The sequence below is a fragment of the Melanostigma gelatinosum genome (genome assembly GCF_949748355.1).
Source record: "Melanostigma gelatinosum genome assembly, chromosome: 7".
NCBI classification, from domain to species: domain Eukaryota; kingdom Metazoa; phylum Chordata; class Actinopteri; order Perciformes; family Zoarcidae; genus Melanostigma; species Melanostigma gelatinosum.
The window spans coordinates 19749039-19775226 of record NC_136640.1 but is presented as its reverse complement, the minus strand read 5'-3'; the positions used below and the strand labels follow the sequence as shown (position 1 = coordinate 19775226).

The 26188-nt window shown below is 43.0% G+C and overlaps 1 protein-coding gene across 1 annotated transcript in view; it reads right to left on the bottom strand.

Annotated features, from left to right (window-relative positions):
* The window catches only part of maml2 (mastermind like transcriptional coactivator 2), a 34234-nt gene continuing 8046 nt past the window's right edge, over positions 1 to 26188 (bottom strand). The window contains exons 2-5 of the mRNA XM_079271261.1: positions 7535 to 8746; positions 1717 to 1881; positions 1489 to 1594; positions 1 to 1402 (exon numbers count right to left, since the gene is read on the bottom strand). Coding sequence (XP_079127387.1) covers positions 585 to 1402; positions 1489 to 1594; positions 1717 to 1881; positions 7535 to 8746 — 2301 coding nt within the window. The 3' untranslated portion in view covers positions 1 to 584. The remainder of the gene's footprint in view (positions 1403 to 1488; positions 1595 to 1716; positions 1882 to 7534; positions 8747 to 26188) is intronic.

Here is a 26188-nt window from a genome sequence, read left to right as displayed (position 1 = left end):
TGTCACATTACTATCCCAATAATTATTAAATATCACATGAAGAAAAAAAGAATAGTTACACTACTTAAGTTGCATCAAAAACTACCACAGATGAAAAAGCTTGACCAAATAAGTAAGAAAACATTTGTTGTGGCAAGATTCTCTGTATTGTATGGTAGCAAAACGTCTGAAGGTAAATACCATATCATGCTATATAGTGGATGCAGATTTAGAAACTTAACTTGGATTATCAACAAGAACTTGAAAAGCAACACAGCGATGTTTTCTTTCCACAGTGTGAATTTGGTATTTGATCCTATACAGCAGTACAGCATGAGTATGACAAACACACCACAGAAACAGTGACCGCAAAGAAAGGTAGTTTCTTGGCCAATATACCAGGAATAAAATATGCAGAGTACTACGGACAGAAGACAAATTCATTTCACAGTAAATACAATACAAAACACTATAGTTGGATAACAAATATGAGTTTATAAAATTCCATTTTAACATTATTTACAAATGTTTCTGCTTACACCTTTTCATCCATAACCTCTATACGGTGAGCAGCGGCTTGATCTTTAGCAATATGTGACGCAAATTCAAGAGTGACTGCCCAGAATCTCATCCAAATTTATATCTTTCATCCAATCGTCATTCCCAGAGCCAGACTTGAGCAGAGAGTCTATGAAGTCTGAGTCTGTGTTGATCCCTGGAACTGTGTTATCGCCCTCGGGGAGGAAGTCAAAGGTCAGTCTGCTGGCTCGGTTATTCTGGTAGCTGCTGGGACTGGGCTCTGCAAAGTGGCCTGCTGGTACCCTCTGTTCAGGAGAGGCCTGGTTCAGGTTCCCCACTGCTGATGGAGATCCCATCATTGGGCCTGTGTCTCTTATCGAAGGGTTAAGAGGGAGCATCCCAATGTCTGGTGCTACCTGGTTGGGAGGGCCTATGATCCTCTGTTGGTATGGGAGGTTTGGCATGTCCAGCTGCGCACCCTGAGACTGAAGTGGATTGGGTAGCCGCCTAACACCAAGTCCAGTTGTCACTTGCTTGTTGGCCGAGCCCCAGCCCATGTTGACATTTTTCATCAAGCCTCCAAGACCCTGTCCTGGTACCCCCGAGGAATGCAGGTCAGCTGTGGTTCTTGGGTGTTGTACACCTGCTACATTGTTCATCCCAAAAGAATTTCCATGAGTGTTCGGACCCAGGAACCTAGATTTATTTAGATTTAGTCCAATTTGATTCTGATTGTTATGCTGCTGGAATTGGCCGATACAAGAAGTCGGACGACAGTCGGTCGCAATACCGAATCTGCGGTCCGACAGACTCATCTTTGAACCAGGCCCACTTGGGAGGTGACAAGACATGGACTGTATGTCATTCTCAGGGCCATTGCTGGAAGACTGGGAGGAATTTTGACCTAGAGAGATATCAAGAAAGAAATGATTACAGTGGCCCCCTCGTCAGCATTTCAAGCATTTTTGACTCATCAGAACTGTGCAGTACCTGTGAAGATGTTTCCCTGCTGAACTCCCATCCCTCTTGACTGCTTGTAATCAGGCGGCGGTCTTGTGAGATGACGATTGAACTGATCGTGCGCATTGTCTTTGTCCTTAACAGGAAACACAAAGTTGTGAATACAGATTGCGTGATTAATCAACTGTACCAAATTCTCACAAAGGCTGAGCTGCTTACTAATTGGTGAAAGCTGTATGATTTTAAGAAGTAGCTTACTGAATTGCTGATGGTGTGCTGTTGTTGATTAAGCTGCCTCTGCATGGCCTGAGTTTTGGCTGGGCCCTTTTGCTGGTTGTTGGGGGCCGGGACCCGGGGCTGCGACTGGGTTGACATGACTCCTAAGTTTCCATTGGTGGGCAGCCTCGGAACAGGAGGAACACCCTGAGAAGAAGAGACAAATGATGGTTTAATACTCGTATCAGTAGACCTTTTTATTTAGGAATTCATCTTCTCTGCTGAATACTTGCAGTTTGGAGTCAAGTGCTATGAAAGCTGTTTTCGAAAAACACAAAACCAAAAGAACGCAACAATGTGTCTTGACCACTAGAGGGCAGAACTCTACAAGGCATCATAGATCTGGGTCAAAGATGCTATTCAACCTCCAGAATGTGGTCAAGGCTACTCCCTCTGCAGATGAAAAAGGGAGACTTTGAAAGAGGCATTTTTCGGGAAGGGGGGCACACAAGCTCTCCTCAGGGCCTGCTTCTCCCTTGATAATTGTGTCTAAAGAGAGTGGAAAGAATCCCTGAGACAGCAGGAAATGTGTGCCAATGGCGAGTTAAGCGTCAGCACCATGACTACCTCCATTTAATAAGCTCTCCTTTACTGATCACTGTGTTGCGTTTGGCAACGAGGCATTCCATCCACTAGAAACCCATTTGGCTCCTGACACTATCACAGATTAAAATGTTGTAGTTGGCAGCACTCAAAACGAAATTAAGTTCTACTAGCTTTTTCTTTTAAGTCTGAGCCTACGCTTTTGCAGATACACTTTCCCGATCACGGTGTTTGAGATGTTATACGTCCCTGTAGTGCATATTTTTCTTAGCTTTTTTCAGGCAGCTGGTCAGACCATTCAAGAGCTCCAAGTAAAACCTTTCTTGTGGACACAAGGACACTCTCACTACGCTCAAGCTTCAACCAAGTGTGTTGTCATGAAGGAGGTTAATGTGCACCAAACGCGAGTCAACACACGCTGTGTGTATACAATGTCAGTCATTGTGTTGACTTAAAATGTTTCCCAGGGTGAAATGGATTAGAAATCCAACGGTGCATTTAGCAGAAGCTATTACTTAGACAGATGCAGAGGATGAATCCCGACAGGGTGGTGACTTTGTGGTCGCAGAGAGAAAAACAGAAACGAAATAGAGGGAAGTTTGTGTATGTGTGAGAATAATAATGAATGGGGCTGAAATTTGGAGAACTAACAAGACAGGGTTCGAGAACGAGGGAAGTTGAAACTCATCAGGAGTCACAAGCCATTGCCACATGAGCGAATACTCACTTTCTTGCCAGGTTCAACCCAGACAGCAAACCAAGCATGGCAATGAGGTTACACAGGGTCTAAAACATCACAATAGTGGTTTCTCCTGTTACGCTAGAAAGCGGTCACTGGCTTTGATTCACTGTATCCAGTTATCGAGACTGTGGGAAATTGTGACCATCACATACATTTTCCCTGCAGAGATGTACTGGAGAGGGCTTATTCCATCTTTGTTGTAAGAAAAACCCCAACGAGGGGTGTTTGAGCATGTACAATTGAGTAATCCTCTCCGTCATCCCGATGTGTCATGAAGCTGTTTTCCATGTTTTTTTCCCCCCTCTCATTCTTCACAAGCTTGTTGTTAATGAACACCACATGTGGCTCAGGCCTCAGAGAAGGAGCGGAGTGATTTAGTCTCCCATCCTGCGGCAGTGCAGGCAGCCGACAGTGATCCAGGCCCAGCCTTGCCGGCTCTCACAGTGCACTTCCGCCAGTCTGGACTCAGGACGCTGTCCCCGGGGAGCACCTCGGCATCTGGACTTGGCCGCTGCTCCCTTTCCTAGGAAACAAGTACTCCCTTCACAGCACTGCCAGAGTGACCTGGTAGGCTCAACCCCAGTGGCCCCACTCTTATCCTTACTGAGGGATGTGCGGTGCCACAAGATCACCAACAAAAGCTCAGGAGTCATTATTTACTTCGGGCAAAGTCTTAAAAGGAACGCTTCATCTACAGAATGACCATTTGTCGAGGAATTACTCACCCAAAGTCTTGATGAAATAACAAATGCAATATTCTCACACAACTCGTGCAGTATAATCCAAGTCTCGTTCATCCAGTCTTACGCTCACTAATTCCCAAGCTTTTTTTGCTGAAACCTTGCTATTTAAAAACACACTGCATAAACAGTCTCACGCTTGCGCAGGCGCGGCGCTCGTCCGGACGAGTCCGAAGTGTTTTAAATAGGAAGGTTTGAATGAAAAGGCAATTAGTTTGGGACGTAGTGAGCACACGACTCGGATTATACTGCACAAGTTATGCGAGAGTTTGTAAACGGATGTTTTTACATAGTTTTGCCGTTGTTAAAAGCGGGCCCCACTTACTTCAATTCATCAAGACGTTTCTGTTTTTTTTTGGTCATTCTCCATTCACCGGTTGAGGCATGTGAGAAAAACAGTTTTCTTCAAGAATTTAACACGGGGTGAGTAGTTGATATACAAAGTGAAGTATTCCTTAAAGTTGAAGTTGTAATTTGGGGTTCTACATTCCAAGTAAAGAAGAAAGCAAAGTGCAAGCTCCTGTGTGATATTTGAATGGAAATCTGTATTAGCTGAAGCTAATCGCTAATATCATGAAATTGCTGCCAAGTGTCTGTCCTCACCTGATCTAACAGTGCCGTGTTATGCTCAGCAGAAGTACAAGTCACTCTTTTATGTACATGAATATTTATGTAATCAAACATACATTAGGGTAATACTATAAAAGGATTGGAAGTCAAATATACAAAAAGTTTCAACTCGTTTTATAACTCAACTTATGGCTCAGGTGCTTACAATTATAGAACTAAATAGCTCAAATGAAATGCATAAATATTAAACACCCATCAGTAAACGCTTTATGTTCAACTACTTCCCTAAAAAAGCACTTTCTTCACCTGTATGGACCGCTAGTGTTGCATTTAGTTTGCAGAAAATTCCATAAAGATTTCTTTTGAAAATGGGGCGGAAACCAATAAGCGTTCTGCAATTCAAAATCTATTTTATTTCAGACATAATTAATAACAAAGACATGTAGTAAGTGTCACTACACCAGGACTGTCTGTCACTGTTTACACTGTCATGAACACATCTGTAGCTTAAACACACAACACGGCTACAACACTAACGTGACAAGCTACATGTTGTCCTTGGAACGGCATCGACAGCCGACCACAGTAACTCAAGCTTCATGATGCATTAGTGTCCTCTACCGTAAGCTGCCACAGAACGTATTCATCCTTGTTCTTGTGTGTAACCTCATAGCTGGGGAGCTGCAGAGTGCTGGTGGATTTGAATTCTGTCATGTTTGACTCAGCAAACCGATTATTAAAACGGTAAGAAGCAAGCACCAAAGCTATCGCATCTCTGACTGTTTTAAAAACAGGTCCTCAGCTCCACTCAGTGGGAGGAAGCCCACTGCTAGTTGCTAGTGTTACGCAGGGGATCAAGGCACTCTTTCAGGACCTTTATTTCTCTGGCATTACTAATTCAATTCACTGTGGGAAGAGACTCTTCTCCTCTGTGAGTAGTCCCCTCCTCATTAGCTAGACGTTTAACCCTTTCCATGCGGACTGCAAAAGACAAACACCATTATCGGTTTCTAAAACTATACGGTGGCTCTTGTTTCTTTCTTCACAATATGTCCGCAATCCTAACCCTAGCATCATGTTTGCAGGTATGTGTTCAAACAAACGGCACATTAATACACAGCATCCTTGGGAAAGTTGTCTCACCACAAGCCTTACCCGCTATGAACTTGAGCACAGTTGCATGTCCTCAGCATTTTAAAGACCAAAGGTGACTGGGCTTTTACTTTCAGTAGCTCTGGGCTTTAGCAAAAAAAAAAAAGAGTTTGCTTTTTAAAATAATTTATCAAAATCCATTTAAGGCCTTTTCATTATTTGACTTTCGGCCTCGTCTCCTCCTTTCTCACAACTGTCATTTCTGATTATTAATGGTTTTTACTGCTTAGAATTTATGTTTCAAATGTGCTAAATTAATGTTTAGAACCACAACAATATTATTACTGATCATCACCAATGCCGACACCAATAAGAAACTAATAATAATGCACTTTTACTACAATGGACACATTTAACACAGTAAATGTGCTGTATGTTTACAGAAAATTGTTTACTTTTTAACATCATTCACAAATTTGAAAGATTCCATATACTTCAACCTAGTTCATATAAAGCTTCTGATAACGTGAATATTTTAAAGGAAGTTTTAAGACAGCCCATGAACATGCGCAGCATTATGTTCTGTTTAAAGTGGAGATGTCTCCCTGGTACAGTAAAGTGGTAAAACGGGTTCCGTTTCACCCATATGCGATGATGAATTTGTCACCCTATCCTGTTTACTTTCATGTCATGAGTAACTCCCTCCCTCCCTCTCTCCCTCCTCCCACCCTCTCCAAGTCACTCAAGCGTTTCCCTTCATCTGTAGAGGTTATGAGAGCTCTCTTGTGTGGCTCGCATTATCATTTCACACAAAGACAGCTACAGATACTGTTCGAGCAAAAAAATGAAAGAGGGGACGGTCTAAATCTCCCCAATCATAACAAATCAGTGATTCAACCTCCGGCACCGGGCTAAGCAGATTACTGTCATTTTCCACCACTTGTCCCTTGGAGCCAACAACCTCCAATTAGCAAATCCCACTGTGCGTATCTGTGGCCTGCCGGGGAGCCACCATGACAAGCAGTGAAATTAGAAGTCCTGCATGTTAATCTACCATGCTCTGGCAATCTGTGTCATCGTCAAAACACTTTCAGGGGAAATACATATTCAAGGGAGTCACAACAGCAAAAGGCAGTCGAGCAGCGAGAACAATGGAGATAAGTCACAAAACAAACAGCACTGCAGTATTGCTGTTGCAGACAGCAACTTGGCTGATGTCAGCAAACTGAGAAAAGCAGCTGATCAGGAGGACAACAGCTTGACTGTTACTAGACTTTATTCTAGAAAGTGAGATTATTTACTTTGTAAATAGACTGTTGGAAAATACACAAGCCAGTCATTCAACATCTGCTGAATACAATTTGTACATTTAGGTAAAGGCCCTTTGGGGCACTGTATATAGATTATGGTGATTGCCACTTAGCTAAACTAATGCCTAATCTCATCTTTAATAGAGAATATACCTTTCCATACAACAAAACTGCTTTGTCAATTACATTTTGAGGGAAACATATTTTCTCCCGGATTACGTTTGTTTTTTAAATTCATTACAAATACATCTCTACTCCTAACCTCTGTAGGGAGGTGGATAGGTGGGTCAAACATGCACAGGATCTTTACCCAGGAGACCGATGTTCGTGTTCCGTGTTAAACCACAAGTCAACATTTACTTATTCTAATTTATCCATAATCCGTAACTTAAATAACAAACTTATTTTACATCAAACCATAATTATTTTTAATCATAACAAAGTATTTTTGCTGCCTAAACATAACCCAAGTAGTTTTGTTTCATTTCACCACTCGTTTAAAATGATTTAAAAATACATTTCCCTTACGTCATTGGGAATGCTGTTAAGTTGTATTGGACCATATTTTTGTAGGCGACAGGGTTGAACATGAAAGTAGATACTGTATATGTCACTTGAAGACCTTGCTACTACAGTTTTGGTGAATGTTTACCGTACAGTTGGTTCCCATGCTCCTTTACAGTATGATCAAAACTGCCCAGTCATCAACCTAAGCCCAAGACCATTTGTTCCCAAAACATTTAGAGATACAACGTGTTCACCGAAGAGCAATCTTGTGTGAAGTAATATGACAGAGTCCTTACCTGTCGCTGTTGTGACAGTTTGAACGGCAGCCCTGCGGGAACCGGCTTGGGTTGCAGGCAAAGAGCCCCTGATGTGGAGATCTGTTGGTTCTGGAAGTGGAGAGCTGGATGTGGCTGATTCTGGCCAGTCGATGGCGACTGTTGCTGCTGGGCTGAAGTCTTGTTCACCGAGCTTGCCATGACGGGCATCGGCTGGCTGGCGGAATGGGGTGCTTTGGGGCTGAAATGCAACGTGGGCTTTGTGCTGAGACCCTTCATGTCCAAATGATGGGAGCCGGTGTGGCCATTTGACTTGAAGAGGCAGTTGTTGATCCCTTTACTCTGAGAGACGATCCTCTGCTGGCTAAGCGCTGCCGAGCTGGAGACCTTGTCCTGGGGGAAGGCGTTGTTGGAGGAGTGGCTGCTCATGGCAGGAGCCCAGTTGTTCAATCCTGCAGGTGGTGTCTGGTGGTGGTGATGGAGCAGAGAGCTCGGCTGCTGCTGGTTTGCTGCCATCTGCTTCAGCTGCTCCGCGTGGGATATTTCTGGCCAGCAGGGCAGGGCCCTGGGGTGGCCCGCCTGAGTGACGGCTTTCTGCGACGTGGTGGTAGAAGAGGTGTTGGTCAACGTGAAAGAAGGTCCTGCCGAGGCTGGTCGAAGCTGTGGCGAGCCACCGTGAACATGGCCAAAATCTGGGGAGTGCTCCATCTTTATCGGCTTATCCATGGGGGAACACAGACTGGCAGCTGTTCCCGCTGAGCTTGGCCGACCTAGATCCAAACCGAACGTATCATCCTGCTTCAGCATCTTCTCGAACTCCAGGTCATTCAGCGTTGGCACACTCTTTGTCAGCTCATCAAAGAGATCCTGGAGGTCTGGGTCAATCTGACCACCACCTTCATCTTTGAAGTCAAAAATCATCTCTGCATTAGACTGACCACAAGACTGGACCTCAATGGGCTCTTTTTTCATTTCTTTCAGGGTCATGTTGAATATGTCCGAGCCCACACCATGGGGCATCATGTAGTTCTTCCTCTGCATGCCCATGGACGAGGACCCTTGCAGAGAATGAGACTGGGTTAAGTTGTGGTTGCAGGCCCCGTGTCCTAGACCACCGGTATCCACACGGACCCGCTTCAAGTCTGATCCAGAAAAACCACAGGAGAGCCCATTCTGCTTTGGTGGGTGTCCTGGTGCATGTCCCTCAATCTTCCTTCGCAAAGATCCTTGAAGCTGCAACACACAACAGAATTGAGTTTTAAAAACACTTGCGAAAATACTTGCTCCCTTCACCTCAGCTTCATTTCATGCACTCATTACTAACTGGGTAAGTGTTATTTTTAAGGCCTCCATGGTAATGGAGTCTGAAGAGGAACCCAAAAAAAATAATCATAACAAGACTTTAATTATTTCACTTGATTCAAAAGCTGTCTTGTGGGCCAATGATGGCGATAGTTCAGAGTACGGGTGCACGCACATTTTTTACATCCAGCTGTTCAAAGTATCACCATGTCAATTACTGTAATTACAAAATGTGCTCCAAGGCCTATAGTTGCTGCACACACGACCAGCTTGGGACATTTAAGAAGATTACTTTTATTCATAGACAATGTTTTCAAGTCAGTAGAATAACCTTTGATTTTTACAACAGTGATGATATCTGAAATGATTTATTCTGACATAAATCACTTTGTGAAATAAAACTGATACATTCAGATAGCAAATACATTTCATATACAGCCATATTCAAACACTTGCAATGCATCAATGAGGCAAAATGGTTTGATATAATGTAGTTGCAGCGCAGTGGATGGGGCTGAGAAGATAGCTAGGAATCTGATACAGTCGACAGACTGCAGAGAGAAGAATAGGGTCTTTGTTTCCCTCATTTGCATACATTATATTTTCTTCCATTGTGCTTCCTTAGATAGAGTTTTTCCTTTGTGGCTGAGATTCTGCTCAACATGCTGGTGCAGATATCTGACTTCCTTTTGTCCTATCCCCATGCCTTTATTTTAGGTAATAAGCACATACTGTATAGCCATGACTCACAACTCAAACCACTCAGTAACATCTCCATAAAACCCTAACACCATGTGCATGTTATCATAGAACACATAGCAAAATAGAATGTATATACATTTTCAGGAGCAAATCATCATTGTCGTGTCCAAAAAAAAAAACTAGTGGATTTTTTCCCTTCACGAGTCTATGAGTCATTGACACTAATTCACTGAGTAAGGAATTGTCTATCAGTGGCGCTGTATCTGTTGTACACATAAAAATGACTGATTATCTGACCAGCTTTTCATGTGGTGCCTGCATGGAAACAAAACTGCTTGGGTTGTTCACCGACCTGAACACAGGAGAGGATTGTGTTGAATATTTCACTGTGGGAACAAATTTGAGTCATCTCCACCTGCTGGCACACATTACATTAAGATGATTCATAGCCTGAGGATTGCGAGTGAGTCCTGCAGTTTCACTAGATTTCTACTCCGTGTCGGCATTGCCTCTGCTAGTGCTTCAAATTGTTCAGAGATGCATCTTCGCAGTTAAATCAAGGCACGAATAAGTCTGTGACTCGCCAAGCCTCCTTTCTTAAAGCTAATTATGGTTGAAAACATATTGAATAGATGTTGATGGATGATGATGGTGACTATGTTGATGGCTGTGGTGCGTATACTCAAAGGGGGACATTGAAATGATCAATTCTATTCAGAGGATCATGCCAGTGGCTTTTTGGATTGAGCTCAGGAAGTAGACACTGTTATGCTTTGGAAAGTGTTCTGCACCAACATTAAGTATGATTGAAAATAGATTGGTGAAAGTTACCATTGAGTTGTTATTTAGTACAGTAGGAAAATCAACTTGCAAAGACTTAATGGGAAAATTAGCAGATTTGCAACTTTATCGCTACCTATCAGAGTTATGATTATATATGATGTTAAATATGATTGCAGTGGATGTTATAGACTTGAGTTTAGATTTGACATTGTTTTGGCTGACTGATATTCAGCCGTATTCAGCCGGAGAGAGGCGGCTTTAGGCTGCAGTAGCAGCGGGGAGGATATGGCCAGCAGGGCCCCTCCAGAATCTGAACTGCCGTGAGCAAACATCGAATTCCCCTCAGATGCCAACAGAAACGGAATCTTTCAGCTGTAATGAATGTCAGCGTGTTCAGTTTTTGTTGGATGCTGTGGCGCGCAATGCATCCTGGTACATGAAGGCACAGCCGGCACGGCTCCACAGCGGGAGGGAATCTGCTTTTTCTGTCAATACAGCACACGCTGGAGAATTTATTTCTTTAGTGGACTACGCAGAAGAAAAGCCCATCTTGTTCAGCTTAAGAGAGAGAGCGAGGGTGCATGTTACCTGTTTGTTTCCTTTATTTTTAGACAACTTTATGGTGCAACAGTTTCAAAGCTCTTTTTGCTGGTGTAGTTACTGACCCCCTGCCATCTAAAAATGTAGAAAATATCTACAAACTCAGCCAAACAACAATCAAAGACGCAGGTTGTGAGAAGATTCCCATTCATTTAGTCATTTAATTTCGTCATTTCTTGCATTAAAATGTTCTTGTTTGACATGTGGCTTTCAAAATTTGCAACTGAATTTTAACTAACTACTGGTGACGAATAGTTCAATGTTATGTATTACCTAACTCAAGGTCTAGAGTTCTGAAATGCTGCAATGAATCGAAACAATGGACGTAATTAATTAACTAATGTCAAAACTCAATATTTGCTCTTAATGTTCCAAATAAACGTTGTATGGTCCTGTGAGTGCAGTGTAATTCAGTCTTTGCCTATAGCACATATTTATGTATGTATTTAAATAACATTAGGCTTTAGTGTATCAAAATTTAAGTGGAAAATGCAATGCTGGCAAAAGAAAAGCAACTACGATTTTGAAGTTACATATACTTCTTCACAAAAGTAAACCTCAGTAGAAAAGTTCTTAGCAGAGACGCGAGAGAGAGAAATCTTGTCAGATGATGTAATGACTGGCTGTATGATGCAAAAGTTAATACAGAGACCATTTTAACTTGGAGCCGTTCCACAAGTTCAGCCACAGTAGGTCTCATTCACAAGCACCCTTCTGCCATCTTCACCGAAAATCCAGACTATTAAACATTGTGTCTGTACAGACTAGAGGACATCTGTTTTTCACCAAATGCAGATGAAAACAGGCCCTCTAGTGTGTGCAGCTCAGGCACACTTTCTCTCGTTCCAGAGGGCTCTTTCTGGAGAAGACAGACAAGCAGTACTCCTCGTGGTTCAAGGCACTGTCTGAGAAAAGACATCATGAATAATGGAAAGGACGGTGGATGCGTTGCAAAAAGCCATTGTGAGACAGCCCGGGTTGCCTCACTACTGCATCTGTGCCGTTTAAAAATGGACTCCAGTCAAGAGCGGTTTCTTAGATCAAATTCAAAACCGAAGCTTCTCAAGAACTGCAGTCGAGTTTCACTCGTGAGAGTGTCCTTCATTTATGTAAAAGAAGCTCAAACACACTTTTCCAACAAAAGAAAGGACCATCCTGTTCACTCAGCACTCGGAAGCAGTGGCCTCCTAGCTGGCCTGAAATCCTCATGACAGATCTCCATGTGATCTGAAAATAGATTTTTTTTGATTAACATTTAATGAGCTTAGTAGCTCTGAAGCACTTCTTTGAAAGTGACTCCTGCTGCACGAGAGGCTCAAACATATGTATTATATACTGATCATCGTAGAGATGAAAGAATAACGGCTTACATCCATTTTCTGTGTTTGCAAAATGTAATTCACCTGCTGTCAACATCTGGATTAGCAGCAAGCAGAGTGTTCATTTGAGGATTTTTATTATTGCAAAAGTTAAGGCCAACAACTGAATGTGCTTTCTAGTTAGAAAATGTCTCATAACAACTTCTCACAGCTCCAGTAAATAGAATAAAACACAGTATCCACAGTGGTACCTGGTGGAACTTGTTGTGGAACCAATCCAAACTACGTGCTTTCATTGAACTATTTCCCAGAACATGATTTTAGCGAATCACAAATGGATTTCAGTTTTGAGCATTACATTGTCGATGCTGCTTATCGATGCCCTTTGACTGGAGCAGTGAGGAACCCGACCGTGGCCATGTCAGAGGAGGCTATCTATTCCTGCGAGCTGGAGGGCTGGTAGCCCGTGTGCGTCAAGCGGAGCAGTGTGGTGATGCTGAGCGCTGTGGATGGGGCTCCGGGTGAGCCGTCGCAGGGACGCAACACCAGGCCTCCTGGTACCATCTGTCAGTCCAGTGGCACCAGCCCAGAGCCCCGCATGCTTGAAGGGTATACGGTTTAGGAGTGTTCGAAGGTTTTGTGTTTGAGCATCAGAGCGTGGCTCTACAAAAGATAGAGCTCGCCAGCCTTTAATCTATTCACCAGAGCCCTGAAACATGTTGCAATCCGCTCCCGTGAGAGTCAGAAACCGCCCTCTCGGCATTTAACATGGAAAAAACAGTCCCAAAATAAAAAGGAATAAATACGACTATTGTGTTCCTAGGGAGACATAATATTTATGCGGTTCTGCAGGTTGCATACTGTTTCAAGAGGGGATTTCAGCTTGGTTATTGCCAGATAAGAAACAAGAGCCCTCAGACCTGTGCCAATGTCATACAAAATCCAGCTATCTGCTTGCAGAATGGTGAGAAAGTGTGGAGGGCTCTTTTTAATTATAGGGTTTACTCGCGGCCTAAAGCTGTAAGCTATTATATTATATCCAGAGAAATGAAATAAATCATCCTGGATAGCTTGAAAAATTTAATTATTTAAAACGAAGATAAGGAAGCTGATCCTGCTGTGAGGTAGTATGTATGTTCACAAGGCAATTTATAGTTTCAGTGAAACGAGGTCATGGCGGGCTGCTTTGTCTTTCCTGTAACCGGTTCTTTTCTTTTTTTCCCTTTTGTTTGTTACCGAGTCATGGCTCGTTTTTTTTATTCAGCACATTTCGGGTAACCGCAAGGTGTGCATAAAGTATTTGACACGATGATACAAGAAAAAAAGTTACAGAATTACCATGACTCGTTGATGCCGACAGGAGAACAATGTTGACACAATACTGACAATTAAGCTTTTGGGCTTTAATTAAGCCTCACAGAGACTTAATTTAAAGAAAATGTTTGCAATAGAAGTACACTCAGATTGCAGCGCTCTGCCAAGGCCATGGTCTATCTCTCGATGTTCACTAAAGTGATGAATGAATCATTTGTATTTGCGCCCCGTAATTCGAGTCCTCTCCCAAATTGAATTGGTTCCTTCTTGGCCCATGCCACACCCTTCCACCAAGTTGAATTAAAATGGGCTGGTTATTTCGTAATCCTGAGATCTATTGAAGCAAGGTTTACACTGTACTAGACACGAGCTGCCGCTTTGAAAGCTTGGCAGCTACTTTTATCATTCAATTAAAACACTTTTCAGTGTGTTTTGGTGGATAATTTAATTGCTGACGAAATTGGTGGACTTAATCGGGTTTTTTTTTTACACATAGTAAGTTATAGAGATTTATTATTTTTCCCCAAACAGAACATATTCCAATAACAAAAGAAACACATTTCATCTGTTTCTATAGGGCATGTGCCATACGGTTGCACAGGGATGTGCATATAGGTTCATGGTGTGCTTCCTTAATCAGGCTGGCGCGTGTTGGGACGAAGCAGCACACTGCAGAGGTGGGCTACTTTTGGCTCATCAGCACTTTGCATCCCCACACTTCCTGACACAGTTGTATTAGATTGAGGCTGCCCTCCAGAGAGCAGGCAGGAGAGAAGGACGAGCAGCAGCGGCAGCAGAAGAAAAAGGAAGGGGAGAGAGAGCGAGAGAGAGAGAGAGAGAGAGAGAGAGCGCGCTTTGTGGCAGCCTCTGGGAAATGGGAAGAGATGATAAGAGCTCCTTTGAAGAGAATTCATCCATTATGTTTACTGAAGGCCATTTTTTTTTTTGAACAGTAAATGTAGCTCAGCTCCAACATTCCATGGAGGAACTTGCTATTTTAATAAGGAGGCAGCTTGCACGCAAAAAAATCCTGTTGGAGACACTTCCCATTCAAATATCGGCTCTCCATTAATCCAAACGCAGAGATTAAAAGCCAGCATTCCAATCACTTCTGGCTTTGCCTCGTCTTTTGTTCAAAATCAAGCAGACGAGTTTAATATGATATCTCCGGGGCTAAAGGAGGCTCCTCGAAAAATATGTGGGGGCCACACACAGTCACCGCACACCCGTTACAAAGATAAGATCCTGAAGTGAGAGCGCGTGGACAAGGTATGTAAAGCTGAGTCATTAGTCAAGCGGGTTTTTAACACAAATGTATTCCATCCAATTATTCTTGACCTGCTCAGGTAGGTTGAATGGCCAATTAATTGCGCATAATATGTATTGAGTATATTCTCGTGTCAGGGAGAGTTCAAGAGCTGTGGTTCCTGGCAGTCAGATTCCCCGGATGGCAGTGAAGCAGTGAAGTGATCCTGGGAACAAATATGGTGTGTGTGTGTGTGTGTGTGTGTGTGTGTGTGGGAGAGGGGAGGCAGGCAGGCAGACTGCCAAGGCATCGCCGCAGCACCAGTGAGGCTACGCCACTGCAAGACGTACCACAGGTCACCAACATCGCAGTGACAAGCCGTCACATCGCATCACCCATGGCCATGTGGCTCACAGAGCTCCTGACGCTGCCGTCGCCTCTCACCTACATGTCATTGTTAACCACAGAGACATCCTTACTGAGGAGGACTGAGGGCTCCCACACTCAGGAGCAATCCCATGCAGCACGCATTCACTGTAGCTTCCAGAGTAAAAGGGATCCTTTCGATAAATGATTTAATGTGGGAAACGACAGGATGTGTTCAAATTCACTGGCCACTGAGCAAATTTCATACAACTGCCACATCCTGATCTCGAGCCGCAGCGTATTGTTTCCTGTTAAAAAGGGCCGCGTCCGTCTTCACCTCGTCATTGTAAGAGAGAGAAAGGCGATGGACAGGAAGATGTCCCGCCATTTAACAAGCGCAGAGCTAGTCACGGATACATCTCATGCCTTCCAACTGCATATATAGGCTAAGCTGCTCTTGTGGAGTCTAATTTAGTGGTAACACATGCTTAAACACCATGTGGGCTGGAAACACCCTCGATCAGCTCTTAACTATTCCCATCCACATCTGAAGTGCTGAATGCTGCGCACCAAAAATGAAAGGACACGATGCATCTGGCATGATGACATGCTTCTTGAAAATTTGGTATACTGTATGTGCGCCGTGTCCACTAAAATGCCATGAGCTAAACTATTTTCAGGCATGGGAAACTTGAGGGTGTGGGAAGCTTAACAAATCCGAACATTGAGAAGATGCTAAACAGCAAAGGCTTAAGGATAAGAAATTGGCAATCCCTGCAGACACCAGAGGTCACTGTGGGTATGACGAAATGAAACTAAATCCTCAAGTTACCAATCCTCGATGTTGGGAATAGTTATTCATTACATTAGAGAAGGTACACTAGGATAATGCCAGCACTGAATCATGGGCCTTTTGGCAGCCTGGAGCTATAGGACATTGATTAACGCATTAGGTTCCAGTTTTTTTTTGTTTTTGTCTTCATCACATTACACAAACATGTAACAAGTACAGAGGTGAAACTAATAGGCTACATAAGACAGCAGAAAAATCTGATTTTGGCTTCTCTGGAAACAAATCCCTTGTTAATAAACAGGTCTGAAGCTCTCCGGAAATGTTTGTACCCTTAAAAAAAGTCATTGCCGTCCAACCACAAGTACCTTTTTTCCCAGCAACCGTCAAACACAAGGCCTGCCTCCGGTCATGCCACAGGAAAAGGCCCATAAGCAGGGAACAAGTTCCCTTCCTGTTTTCAAAGACGATTCCTATGGCATGCAGAGCCGTTTCCTGCTCGCTGGGCTCATTTCACCATCTCAAACATCTGGCTGCTCTTCAGCATGCAGCTGCAGCGCGGTGAGAGCCAACAGTGCCACTACCGAGTTGAGCAACACAGTCCTGAGCCATTCCAGTCATAACTCTGGCCACTAGAAAGAAAAAAAACATCAACTAGCTGTACTAGCTAATGCGAAGCGTCCAACTATAGCGTGCTTTATTTAGCATCTGCAGCAACTATTGAGGAGATTATCTTTGACCGCTCCCTATTTATGCGCTGTTTTATCACTCGGTTATTTGAATGAAGAATTCCTTGATGCCCCCTTTCAAGCACAGCGCCTGCAGTTCCAAATCAGGAAACGCGTCAATGTGTGATGTGATTGCAGCAAAGTGCTCTCCAGCAGCATTGCTGTGGCGATTTCCCAGTGAAACAAGGATCCATTTTATATCCCGTGGGAAACCTGGGCTGAGTGGTTAATGCTGTGCTAATGCTGCTTCACTCAGCCAGGTCTTGATAAGCCTCATGCTTTTATAGAGAGGGGGGGGGGGGGGGGGGGGGGGAGAAACACATTTAGTGTTTTAAACCGCTTCAATGGAGAAAGCTTGGAAAAATCCACTCATTGAAAAGGAGATACTTGTTGAGTTTTGTCATCTCTCTCAGCTTTCACTTAAATTACACACACACACACACACACACACACACACAGTAATCTGCACTCATGCGCTGAAAGAATCCTCCGCTAGTTGGGTTTGGAAAGGGACTGCTGCAGCTAGAAAGTAAGAAGAAAAAATAAATGAGTGGGAAGCTTTGTTTGACTCCCACTCCTATCAGTGCTGACATTCCAAATAAGGTCTGTGAAGACCGGTGCTGGCAGAGACAGACACAGAAAACACTGCAGAGCTCTCACAGACTCCAACCCAGGAAAAAGTGTGTGTGGTGGTCGGGGGGGGGGGGGGGGAGGGGGGCATTGGGGATCATGGTGCAGAAAATATGTGACCTCGAAAAATGTATCATCAGCCTGACATTTCCCAGAAGGAGAAGAACAACACATCACATGATATGTTAGATATTAGTAAGATATCATCCGTGAAAAAACAAACAATTCAGTTCAATTCAAAACTGTTGGCCTTGACTGTGGAGAGCTGTGGCCTAAAAACCAACATGGTCGACATACTGCTGGAACTGGTGAAAAGTCTTTGGATCAAGTTTGACTCCCACACAAATATAAAACCTTAAGGAATCATCGCAGAGAGCAGTTGATGAACAGCTGCACCAGATAACTTTGCACACTACTGGCCAAGCGTTGGTCATATTTCAATGGTTTTTTGGTTTGAATCATACAGTCTGCTACCTGCATATGTTGAGTTCATTTTTACAATCATATCTACAAAAGAATAGCAGCAGGACGCCGTTTAACAAACAAGCTCTGATCAACCCACTTCACGCTTCATTGCCAGCACCAAGCAGACAAACTACTTTTCCGTGGAGGTGGAGACCAAAACAGAGCTAAAAGTAAAGCGAATATTGGACTTAAAATTCTGGAATGACTCCAAATGGAGGCTAATATTTCAAGTGAATGTGTAAGAAGACAACTGCTGGTTAACACATTAGTCACTTGGTGAGAATATGTCAAGACTGTCAGTTCTGCCCCCTAGTGGTCAAAGATATATTGTACAGCTTTAAGTTTTGGTTTGTCACTTCCTGTGCACAGACAGATACCATAGCAACTTGTTTAAAGGCAAAAGTGTTTTTTCTATTGCTGCCCCAATTAGAAATTCGGGCTGACAAGGGCAGCTTTCATTTAAAAAATGTGAAATGTGTATTCTCCTGACATTTAATTGCAAGGGTTGCCTTAAGTTGCCATCCCATTGAGCCCTGCAGATACTTAGCTCATCACTGTCTGGGCTAGCGGTGGCTCACACAGTGGCAGGGAGAGTTGAAGGTTGCAGCAGCCTATGTCTCCGAGCAAGTCTCTACCTGCAGCCAGCTCTTGTGTTTGTTTATGTGGGCCTTGTGACGCAACGCTTTAGGACTTCTTACATGTCGCAGCTGGTGAGAGAGAGACACAGCTCTCAGGTAATCTGTCCAAGTGGAAAAAAACAACTTTCCCATGATGTTGTTCATCGCCATTCATTCAAAGTTGAGGGAAACACTAAGCAACCATTGTGATTGCAACCCGATTAAGAGGATTTGTGCTGATAAAGACACTTATGGAAATAAATGATCCCCTAAGCATCCTATTTAGCAATGAAAAGCAGGTCCTCTGTACCTACAGCGGCATTTAGTCAAGTAAACATCTAGTGCGTTGCTTGGAAATAGTCTTGATGGCAAACTTCATAATTCAATTTGAAAAAAAACTATTTGCTGCTACTACTTCAACGGAGTTCCACCAGGAACAACTTAGTAAACTCGTAATAAATATTTAAGTCAAGTCACTTGTATGCTATGCTTGGAATGACAACTTAATTGATAGTAAACGTTTAAAACACAGCAAAGAAAACTGCAAAGACAAGACATTCACACCCATGTGGCTATCGTCAGAGCAACTGCTAAAGAGGGAAGCACAGATTCCAGTCATGCTCCCTCTGCCCGGTCTGTAGAACAACAATAAGCTAACCGGACAGAGGCTGTCGGGAAAGATAAACTGGCAGACTGCATGGATGGTACAAGTTGGAGAAATTGGATTGGGAAGTGGAAATACAAGGTAATCCATCTCTCACTTCCGGTGTACAAGTTGCCCCGCAAACATAATGTCGTCACCAGAGGCTGAGCTGATCTGAACATTAACAAGTTATTGTGTATTATTTAAGTATGAAATGCAGCATTGTATGGGTTACCTCAGTATGCTTCTAACAACAAGAAATATCTACCTTTAGTGTCAACGTGAGGGTTTTGGGATTATTGCCTTATACATAATGCTGCCGTCACATTAAATTACACCCCATTAGGTCAAGGTTGCGTATATGAAACTATATGCATTTCCATTCCAGCAAATGATGTTTGGTCTAGGTGGAAGAGATGACCCTGCTTGCTTGTGTGGATTTCACAGCTCAACTGGCAAAGCGTCTCTTCACTAACTAGACAGCTGTTTTTTTCCCCCCCTCGCTTTAACTACTTCAGGCAAAACAGATGAGCTCGGTGATTCAAACTCAGCCAAGGCAGCATAATAGAGGGGAATATTCCCTCTCACCAAGGGAATGAATTCACTGGGAATGACGAGGACAAACACTGATGAACATTAGGTGTCAGTATTTCAGTCGGTGCTTTGAAACATTGTTCTGGTATAAAGAGTATTTGGCTGAATACATAAAAATTTTGTATATTCTCTAGGTCAGTGTTCCATTTAAATAAACATTTAAAAAGACCACTTGTTCCAGTACAAATAAATAACTAAAACAAAAGAAATCTTTGGTGAACAAATACTGTATCGGCGGCCATTTTACTGAAACAAGGACAAACGTGTTAGTGATGTAAGGCATACGACACCATGCTTATTATCTCATGGCATGTAGCACTGCAGTGTGAGTCAAACCAGTGGCACCAATCTACGAGACAGAAAAGTGCAGTTCTAACACTCGCCTGTAAGCCGTGCATGTTTAACAAACAACACAGCCTTGCTGCCAATTTGTCCCCAGTGGTTTACCCTGGCTCTGCAACACAAAAGTCCCCCGCGGTGCAAACATTTAAACTGTTGACAGGACACCTTTAACTAAGCAAGGCCAATTATTATGAAGGTTGTATATTTGCACAACTTTGTCTAAACCGCTACTGCTATTCCTTTCCTTCCTACACTCCCAAGCGCTCCCTCCTTGAGGAGAATCTGCAGCCTGCTAAATGAAAGTGAGTTTACAAGCCAGTTCCAGGAGATGGTTAGCGACTAAAATAAAAAAAAACTAAAATGTAAAAGCACATTTTGTCCAGACCTCCTATAAGCACTTGCATGTTCATGTTTGATTTTTTTAAACAAAATAATTAAATTAGATTTCATGTTAAATATTCAAATTCCTATTTAGTGCTAAGGCTAAGGCAACATTCTGACAACCAGTACGATATCTCATTCAATATCTTTCAATGTTACAGGACACTGTGTACAGAAAATATTCTGCAGCACATGATAGAAACTCATTTTGCTCTTCAAGGACACCCCCCCTCCCCCCTCAACTACCTAAGCAATCTGTCAAGTGAAGTGAACAAGGACTTGACGTTAGGAAACCGAGTGGGCTTCGATTAATGTATCACATTTGACCATGCCTGTGTGTAGCCAGGACCACAGAACAGCGTAGCTTATGGCATAAAAAGGCTGGCTTTGTTGCCGGATGTGGGAAAAACATCCAATAGACTCTAAAAAAAGCACAGGAAGGAAACTGGGGGTGGGGTGGCAGTGAGTAGCAATGGGGGTGTGGTGGTGGAGAGTGGGAGTGAGAAAGGAATGTTCTCTTCGCTTGCTTTCTCCCTCTTGTTATCATGCATACGCACGCATAATAACCCCACTTTCTCACTAACCGCTATGAGAAGAATGCAGCATCACCAATTTTCTCTGCGAGCAGAGGCGCAGGAGAGTGCAGCTTTTACTTGCTTAATGATCGTTTGCCGTCAATTCAAAATAACAAGTCGGCGCAAATAAATGTAAAGGGGCCCTATTACAGGGAACATTCCCTCTATCTGTGTAGTTACAGTGGGCGAGTCACCTTTTTTTTTTAGGTATCTCAGCAGACACAGTGAGCAATTGATTGATGGGAGAAGAGTTCAATAATTCATTGATTTAGGATTGTATTAATCATTGGGAGGCACCATTTCCCCTGGCACATAGCTGCCCTCCTTGTGCCAGATATAGTCCGATACGGTGCGAGTTTGTTTTAAGGGTCCACTTAGCAAGCATACGTTCAATCAAAACCCACCAGCAGACTACACACATGATCTGGTCTTGCCCTAACTTTGCTACATTTGGGTGTTGTATTCTAAATGCTTATTCAAAATATTATGCCCTGTTTGGATTTAGTCCACAAGGCCGCTTAAAGCAGCTCCAGTGTAGTTATAGGATTCACCTCCTTTAATTGCTTTAAGACTCATTTTCATCTTCTGGAAGCAAAACTTACCACCTGACTTTAGCAGATGGATTAAATATACAATTGTACTTTTTGAGAGTGGAGATTTTATTTTTATTTTTAAGTAAAAGGGGCAAAAACTACAATTAAAGAGAATTAGGAACACTTCATATAACACAGTGAGAGCGTAAAGGTCTTTTACGGAGAGGAAGGAGGTGAATATGAAAGCCCTTATACGGAGATAGTAGGAATCACCTCCCCGAACTTCCCTTTATCAATATGCTTATTTCCCTTGAAGCTTAAAATACCCTTAATAACCATAGAAAAACAAGTACCCCGTTATGTAATCCAGTAAAACACCACAGTGCCTGATACTTAAACTTCAGGATCACAGTCTCCCGAGCCGCCACAAATGTCAGGCAAATCACACAGCATGAAGTCAAGATGATGGTTGCAGCTATGTTTACACTACTTAAACAATTTGGCTGGCTGTTAAGGAAAACCTTGAACTAAAACTCAGAAGGCAAACATGTTCTGTCGTTCATCATCCAGGCAAGATGCTGGATGATGACTCTACAGAGATCTCAGTGCGAGACTCCATGTTTCTGCTCATTACCCCTTCACGGTGGGAGAACAGAACTCTCTCACTTGTCAGGCAAAGATAACATAGCGTTGACATTGTTAAACATTATGCACGCTTCATCAAATTTGTTAATCAGCTGTTAGCTTCATTTGAATAAAGGGGGGGGGGACTGCCGTTGATGGCCATCAACCAATCCTGCACTGTGACATCTGCAGGTAAAAATTTATTCAGAAATTGCCTTTAACTAATGTACAAAGAGCTGTTATCTGTTAACTGCAGCCATACCATTAGGATCAAAACAGAATGATCCAATCAGTAAGCAGATAGCGCTCCAATATATGCTGGAATAAATAGAGGCTGAAATTGGTCTAAAATATCCAGCAAACCATGCAGTCCCTTCTGTCACAATATAGGCCCGCTTCCTACCACGCTGTAGATGATTCGACGGGGCAGATGAAGACACTTCCCGTGTTGCTGTGGCTTCAACAGCAGTGTCTGTGTACCTCTAGGTAAGGTGGGGGGGGGGGGGGGGGGGGGGACACGAGCGAGCGAGAGAGAGAGAAGCATAACTCAGCACCGTGACACCTCACCACAGCAGAGCACTAACACAAACATTCCAGCTGCCACTTCACAGCCTTATTGGCAAAGCTGAGGCCAAAACAACAAGACCATGTATGTTCCTCCCCTAGACCTGGATCTAATGCTCTAGACAGGCTGGTCTAGCAGTCTGAAACATTTGATCTAGGATTTGATAGCTGTGGGATTTTGAAGGCTGATACCAATACTTGTATTTTTTGGGCAGCAGCTATTTTGTTAATTCATATCTGACAATGTTAAAGCCCCAAAATGCCAAAGCTGTAAAAGTTCCCTGAGGTTTTCACTCAGAAGGGTGGGGCAGCCTCTGAAACTGCAACCATAAAAGAGGAAATTCCAGTTTATTACAGTTATAATAATATGTCTTATAACAAATTGGCTTTAGTATTGTTGTACTGATCTGGGATCACAGAAACCTTGTTACAAGAAGCCCGACGAGCCAAAAATCTAGCGGTCAATTGATCAGACATTTGGAGGTGCAGCCAAAAGTGAACGCACCCCTATTGTAGTTATAAATCCCTTGTTGCACTGGAAACCTGCCGAACGCAAGTATGGTAGGTCACAGTTATATTGTGATGGATGTTTACAACTGACAGTTTGGGTAACAAAGTCTTCCTTTGTTTTCTCATCTGAATAAAGTCAGTCTGATGTCTGAACACTCGCATTTCTTTCCCAGTCTGACTCCTTTTTTTTTAAGCAATGTTCAACCTTCCCAGATATCAGCAATTATCTAGGAGAGTACAATATTCTACAACAGTAGAAGCAATGACCAAAACTATGAAAATAACATCGTAGATGTAAAAAAAAAAAAAAAAAAAAAAATCCTTTTCCACAAGGCAGGGCGAGGCACGACACTCCTGGAGGAAATCCCACACTGCACAGCTATGATTTAACGAGGCAGCTGTCTTAAAAAGAAGCCTGAATCGCTGTCAAGCTGGCGATACTGAAATAATCGAATGTTGAAAAAAACTCCAACATAAAGCAGAGTATGTTGGTTTGATTCCAACGCTCACGTTAGAAGATAGGACAGCGTTCAACGTTGCCACGTCGTTATTGTCACTCTGAGACAGAGAAAAGGTGCATGCATATTAAACACTCCTTCAGAGGAAAAAGAAGATGAAGAAAAAGGAGACGTCAAGGACTAGAGACGGAGAAAACTGGAACAATGTTTACTCAAGCTGAATTTTTCTATTAGTTCCTGACGTTCATTTCTAAAACAATGTCAGCAGCATTGCTCCAGACATGCAAACATTGTGCGTCAACAGCGGTGACTTTCGCCTCTCATATACTTCACATCTATAATATTCCCCTGAGGACTGTAGCAAAGAACCCAACATTACCACTATGCAAATGGGTTGAACTATGACTTAGACCCCAGAGCACAGGAGCGGGAGGGAGAGGAGAGAAGAAAAAGTGAATGCTTGTGCCTCTATTCAGCACTCCGCGACTCTGGAGCCTGGGAACTTCAGCAGCTTGGCCCGGCTCTGAGAAATATCCTGAGCTGTAATGTAAACATGTCTGAACTCTGATATAGCATGGCCCTCCCCTCCCCACTTCCAGTTTAACCCGGAATTCTGTGCAAAGGGGTTTGCCCGTGACATCAGGAGCCCACTTTCTCATTTCCTGAGCGGGGTAATGACCCTGGGGAGAAGAGGCTGTTTGAAGTCCCGCAAAGAAAGCCGCCTTTGCTCTGAACCCAATTGTTCCTCAGCAGAGGAGTCGAGATGGCTGCTCACATTTGGCTTGGAATGGTTTCGTCTGATAAAATAAATCTTGTTGTGAAACCCGTAAAAGCCAGGCTGGAGTAAAGAATTACAGCAAGGTGAAGACATTATGTTAACGTGGCAGCACATCCCCACACCCAGCTCTCTGATATTCAGATCTGTTTACAACCAGTCCAGGACACTCCGACATATCAGGTAACCGATTGTGAGATAAGTGTGAGAACGGTTGTAGATAAGCTCTTGTTTATCCAGGCATCACACAACAGCCGGCTCTAAAACAAAACCATCATCGCCGTCAAGTTGGTGCACAAACTGAATGTCGAAAATATGAATACCGCTTTTCTTTCTTTCATTTTGCATGCAACTTATCCCCTCAATTCACCTTGCATGCACTGCACATAAAATACACCTGAACATGCTTGTTCCCACAGGGTTCCAGTTTCAGCACAGGGTAGCAAAGCACTTGCAGAAAGACACTCCAAGGCACTACCCTACACCCCCCCCCCCCACCCACCCTCCTTTTTTTTCTTTTTCCCCCTCACACACAGAAAATCCTGCCCTCCCTCCAATTAAGTCGAGCAGGAAAAACCTGACAAACCTCAAAGAGCTCTCTCAGCAGAAGAAATCGCATCAGGCATGAACGGCTACCTCTACAAGGCCCCTCTGAAGATATAGATGGACATAAACACGGGCCTTTCTTCTTAAGTGGTTGCCCCCGAGCTTCACATATATTTTATGTCTAAATTCCAGATGATGAAAAGCCATAAAAAAAAAATTAAAAAAAATCATGTTTCCTCAGTCAAATGGATTAAATAGCTGCGACGGAGCACTAATATATTAGTCCTCCAAAAAGATTCCCCGTTGACTTCGGTGGCGCAGATGAGTTTGCGTCTCGAGGTCCACATAATGCTTGAAATTCGGCGACAACGGGAAGCATGCTGAAAGCACAAATCAACAACAAAGGGATACAGTGGGGACTCTCTAATCCAAACCTCTTGGGAATGGAGGCATTTCAACCCAGTGAAACGCTCACTTGGATGAAACACTGAATAGCAGGGCAATTCATATTCAGAACATGAAACAAGTATCCACGCACAGTCACAAGAGTCTATTGCGCAGTCTAATTTGCAGTTGGAGGATCGGCAAGGAAATTGAAACAATTGTGCAGCCTCTTTGGAACTCATTTTCATATTAGGTGAGTGTATTAGATAGCAGGTTAAAGTATTAAATAAATACCATACAGACACAAGTAAAGCTCCAACCAACTTGTGTTTTTCTCATGGACCTATCGTTGTTTTCAAGTGTGTAGCATTTCGGGGTCTGTTAACAGAAATGCAATATAATATTCACAGCCGTTTTCATTGGTGTATAATCACCTAAAACTAAGAATTGCTGTGTTTTTGTTTGCTTAGAATGATGATTTACATCTATAGAGAGCGGGTTGCCTCTTGCGGAGGGGGATTCAGTTGGTTGCAATCTGCAAAATTAAAAATTAAACTAAACAGTCAGTGATAGAAAATGTCAAAAAGTACCTTAAAAATGTCCATCAGTTTCCAAGAGACCACGTCCTAAAACTGTTGCTTGATAAATGACTTAAACAGTTATCAGAATTGATGGAGATAATTGTTCTATTGATCAACTGTGTGATACATCGATAAATTGTTTCAGCACCAGACACATCACATTATACATGCTCTTTTAATCATGTGAGAATAAACAATGCCAAACTCATATTCATGACCTGTTGTGCTTTACTGCCCTGGGTGTAAATTAGCAGAGTGGACAGAAAAACAACACAACCTGCACCACCGGGGAGGAGATGTTGC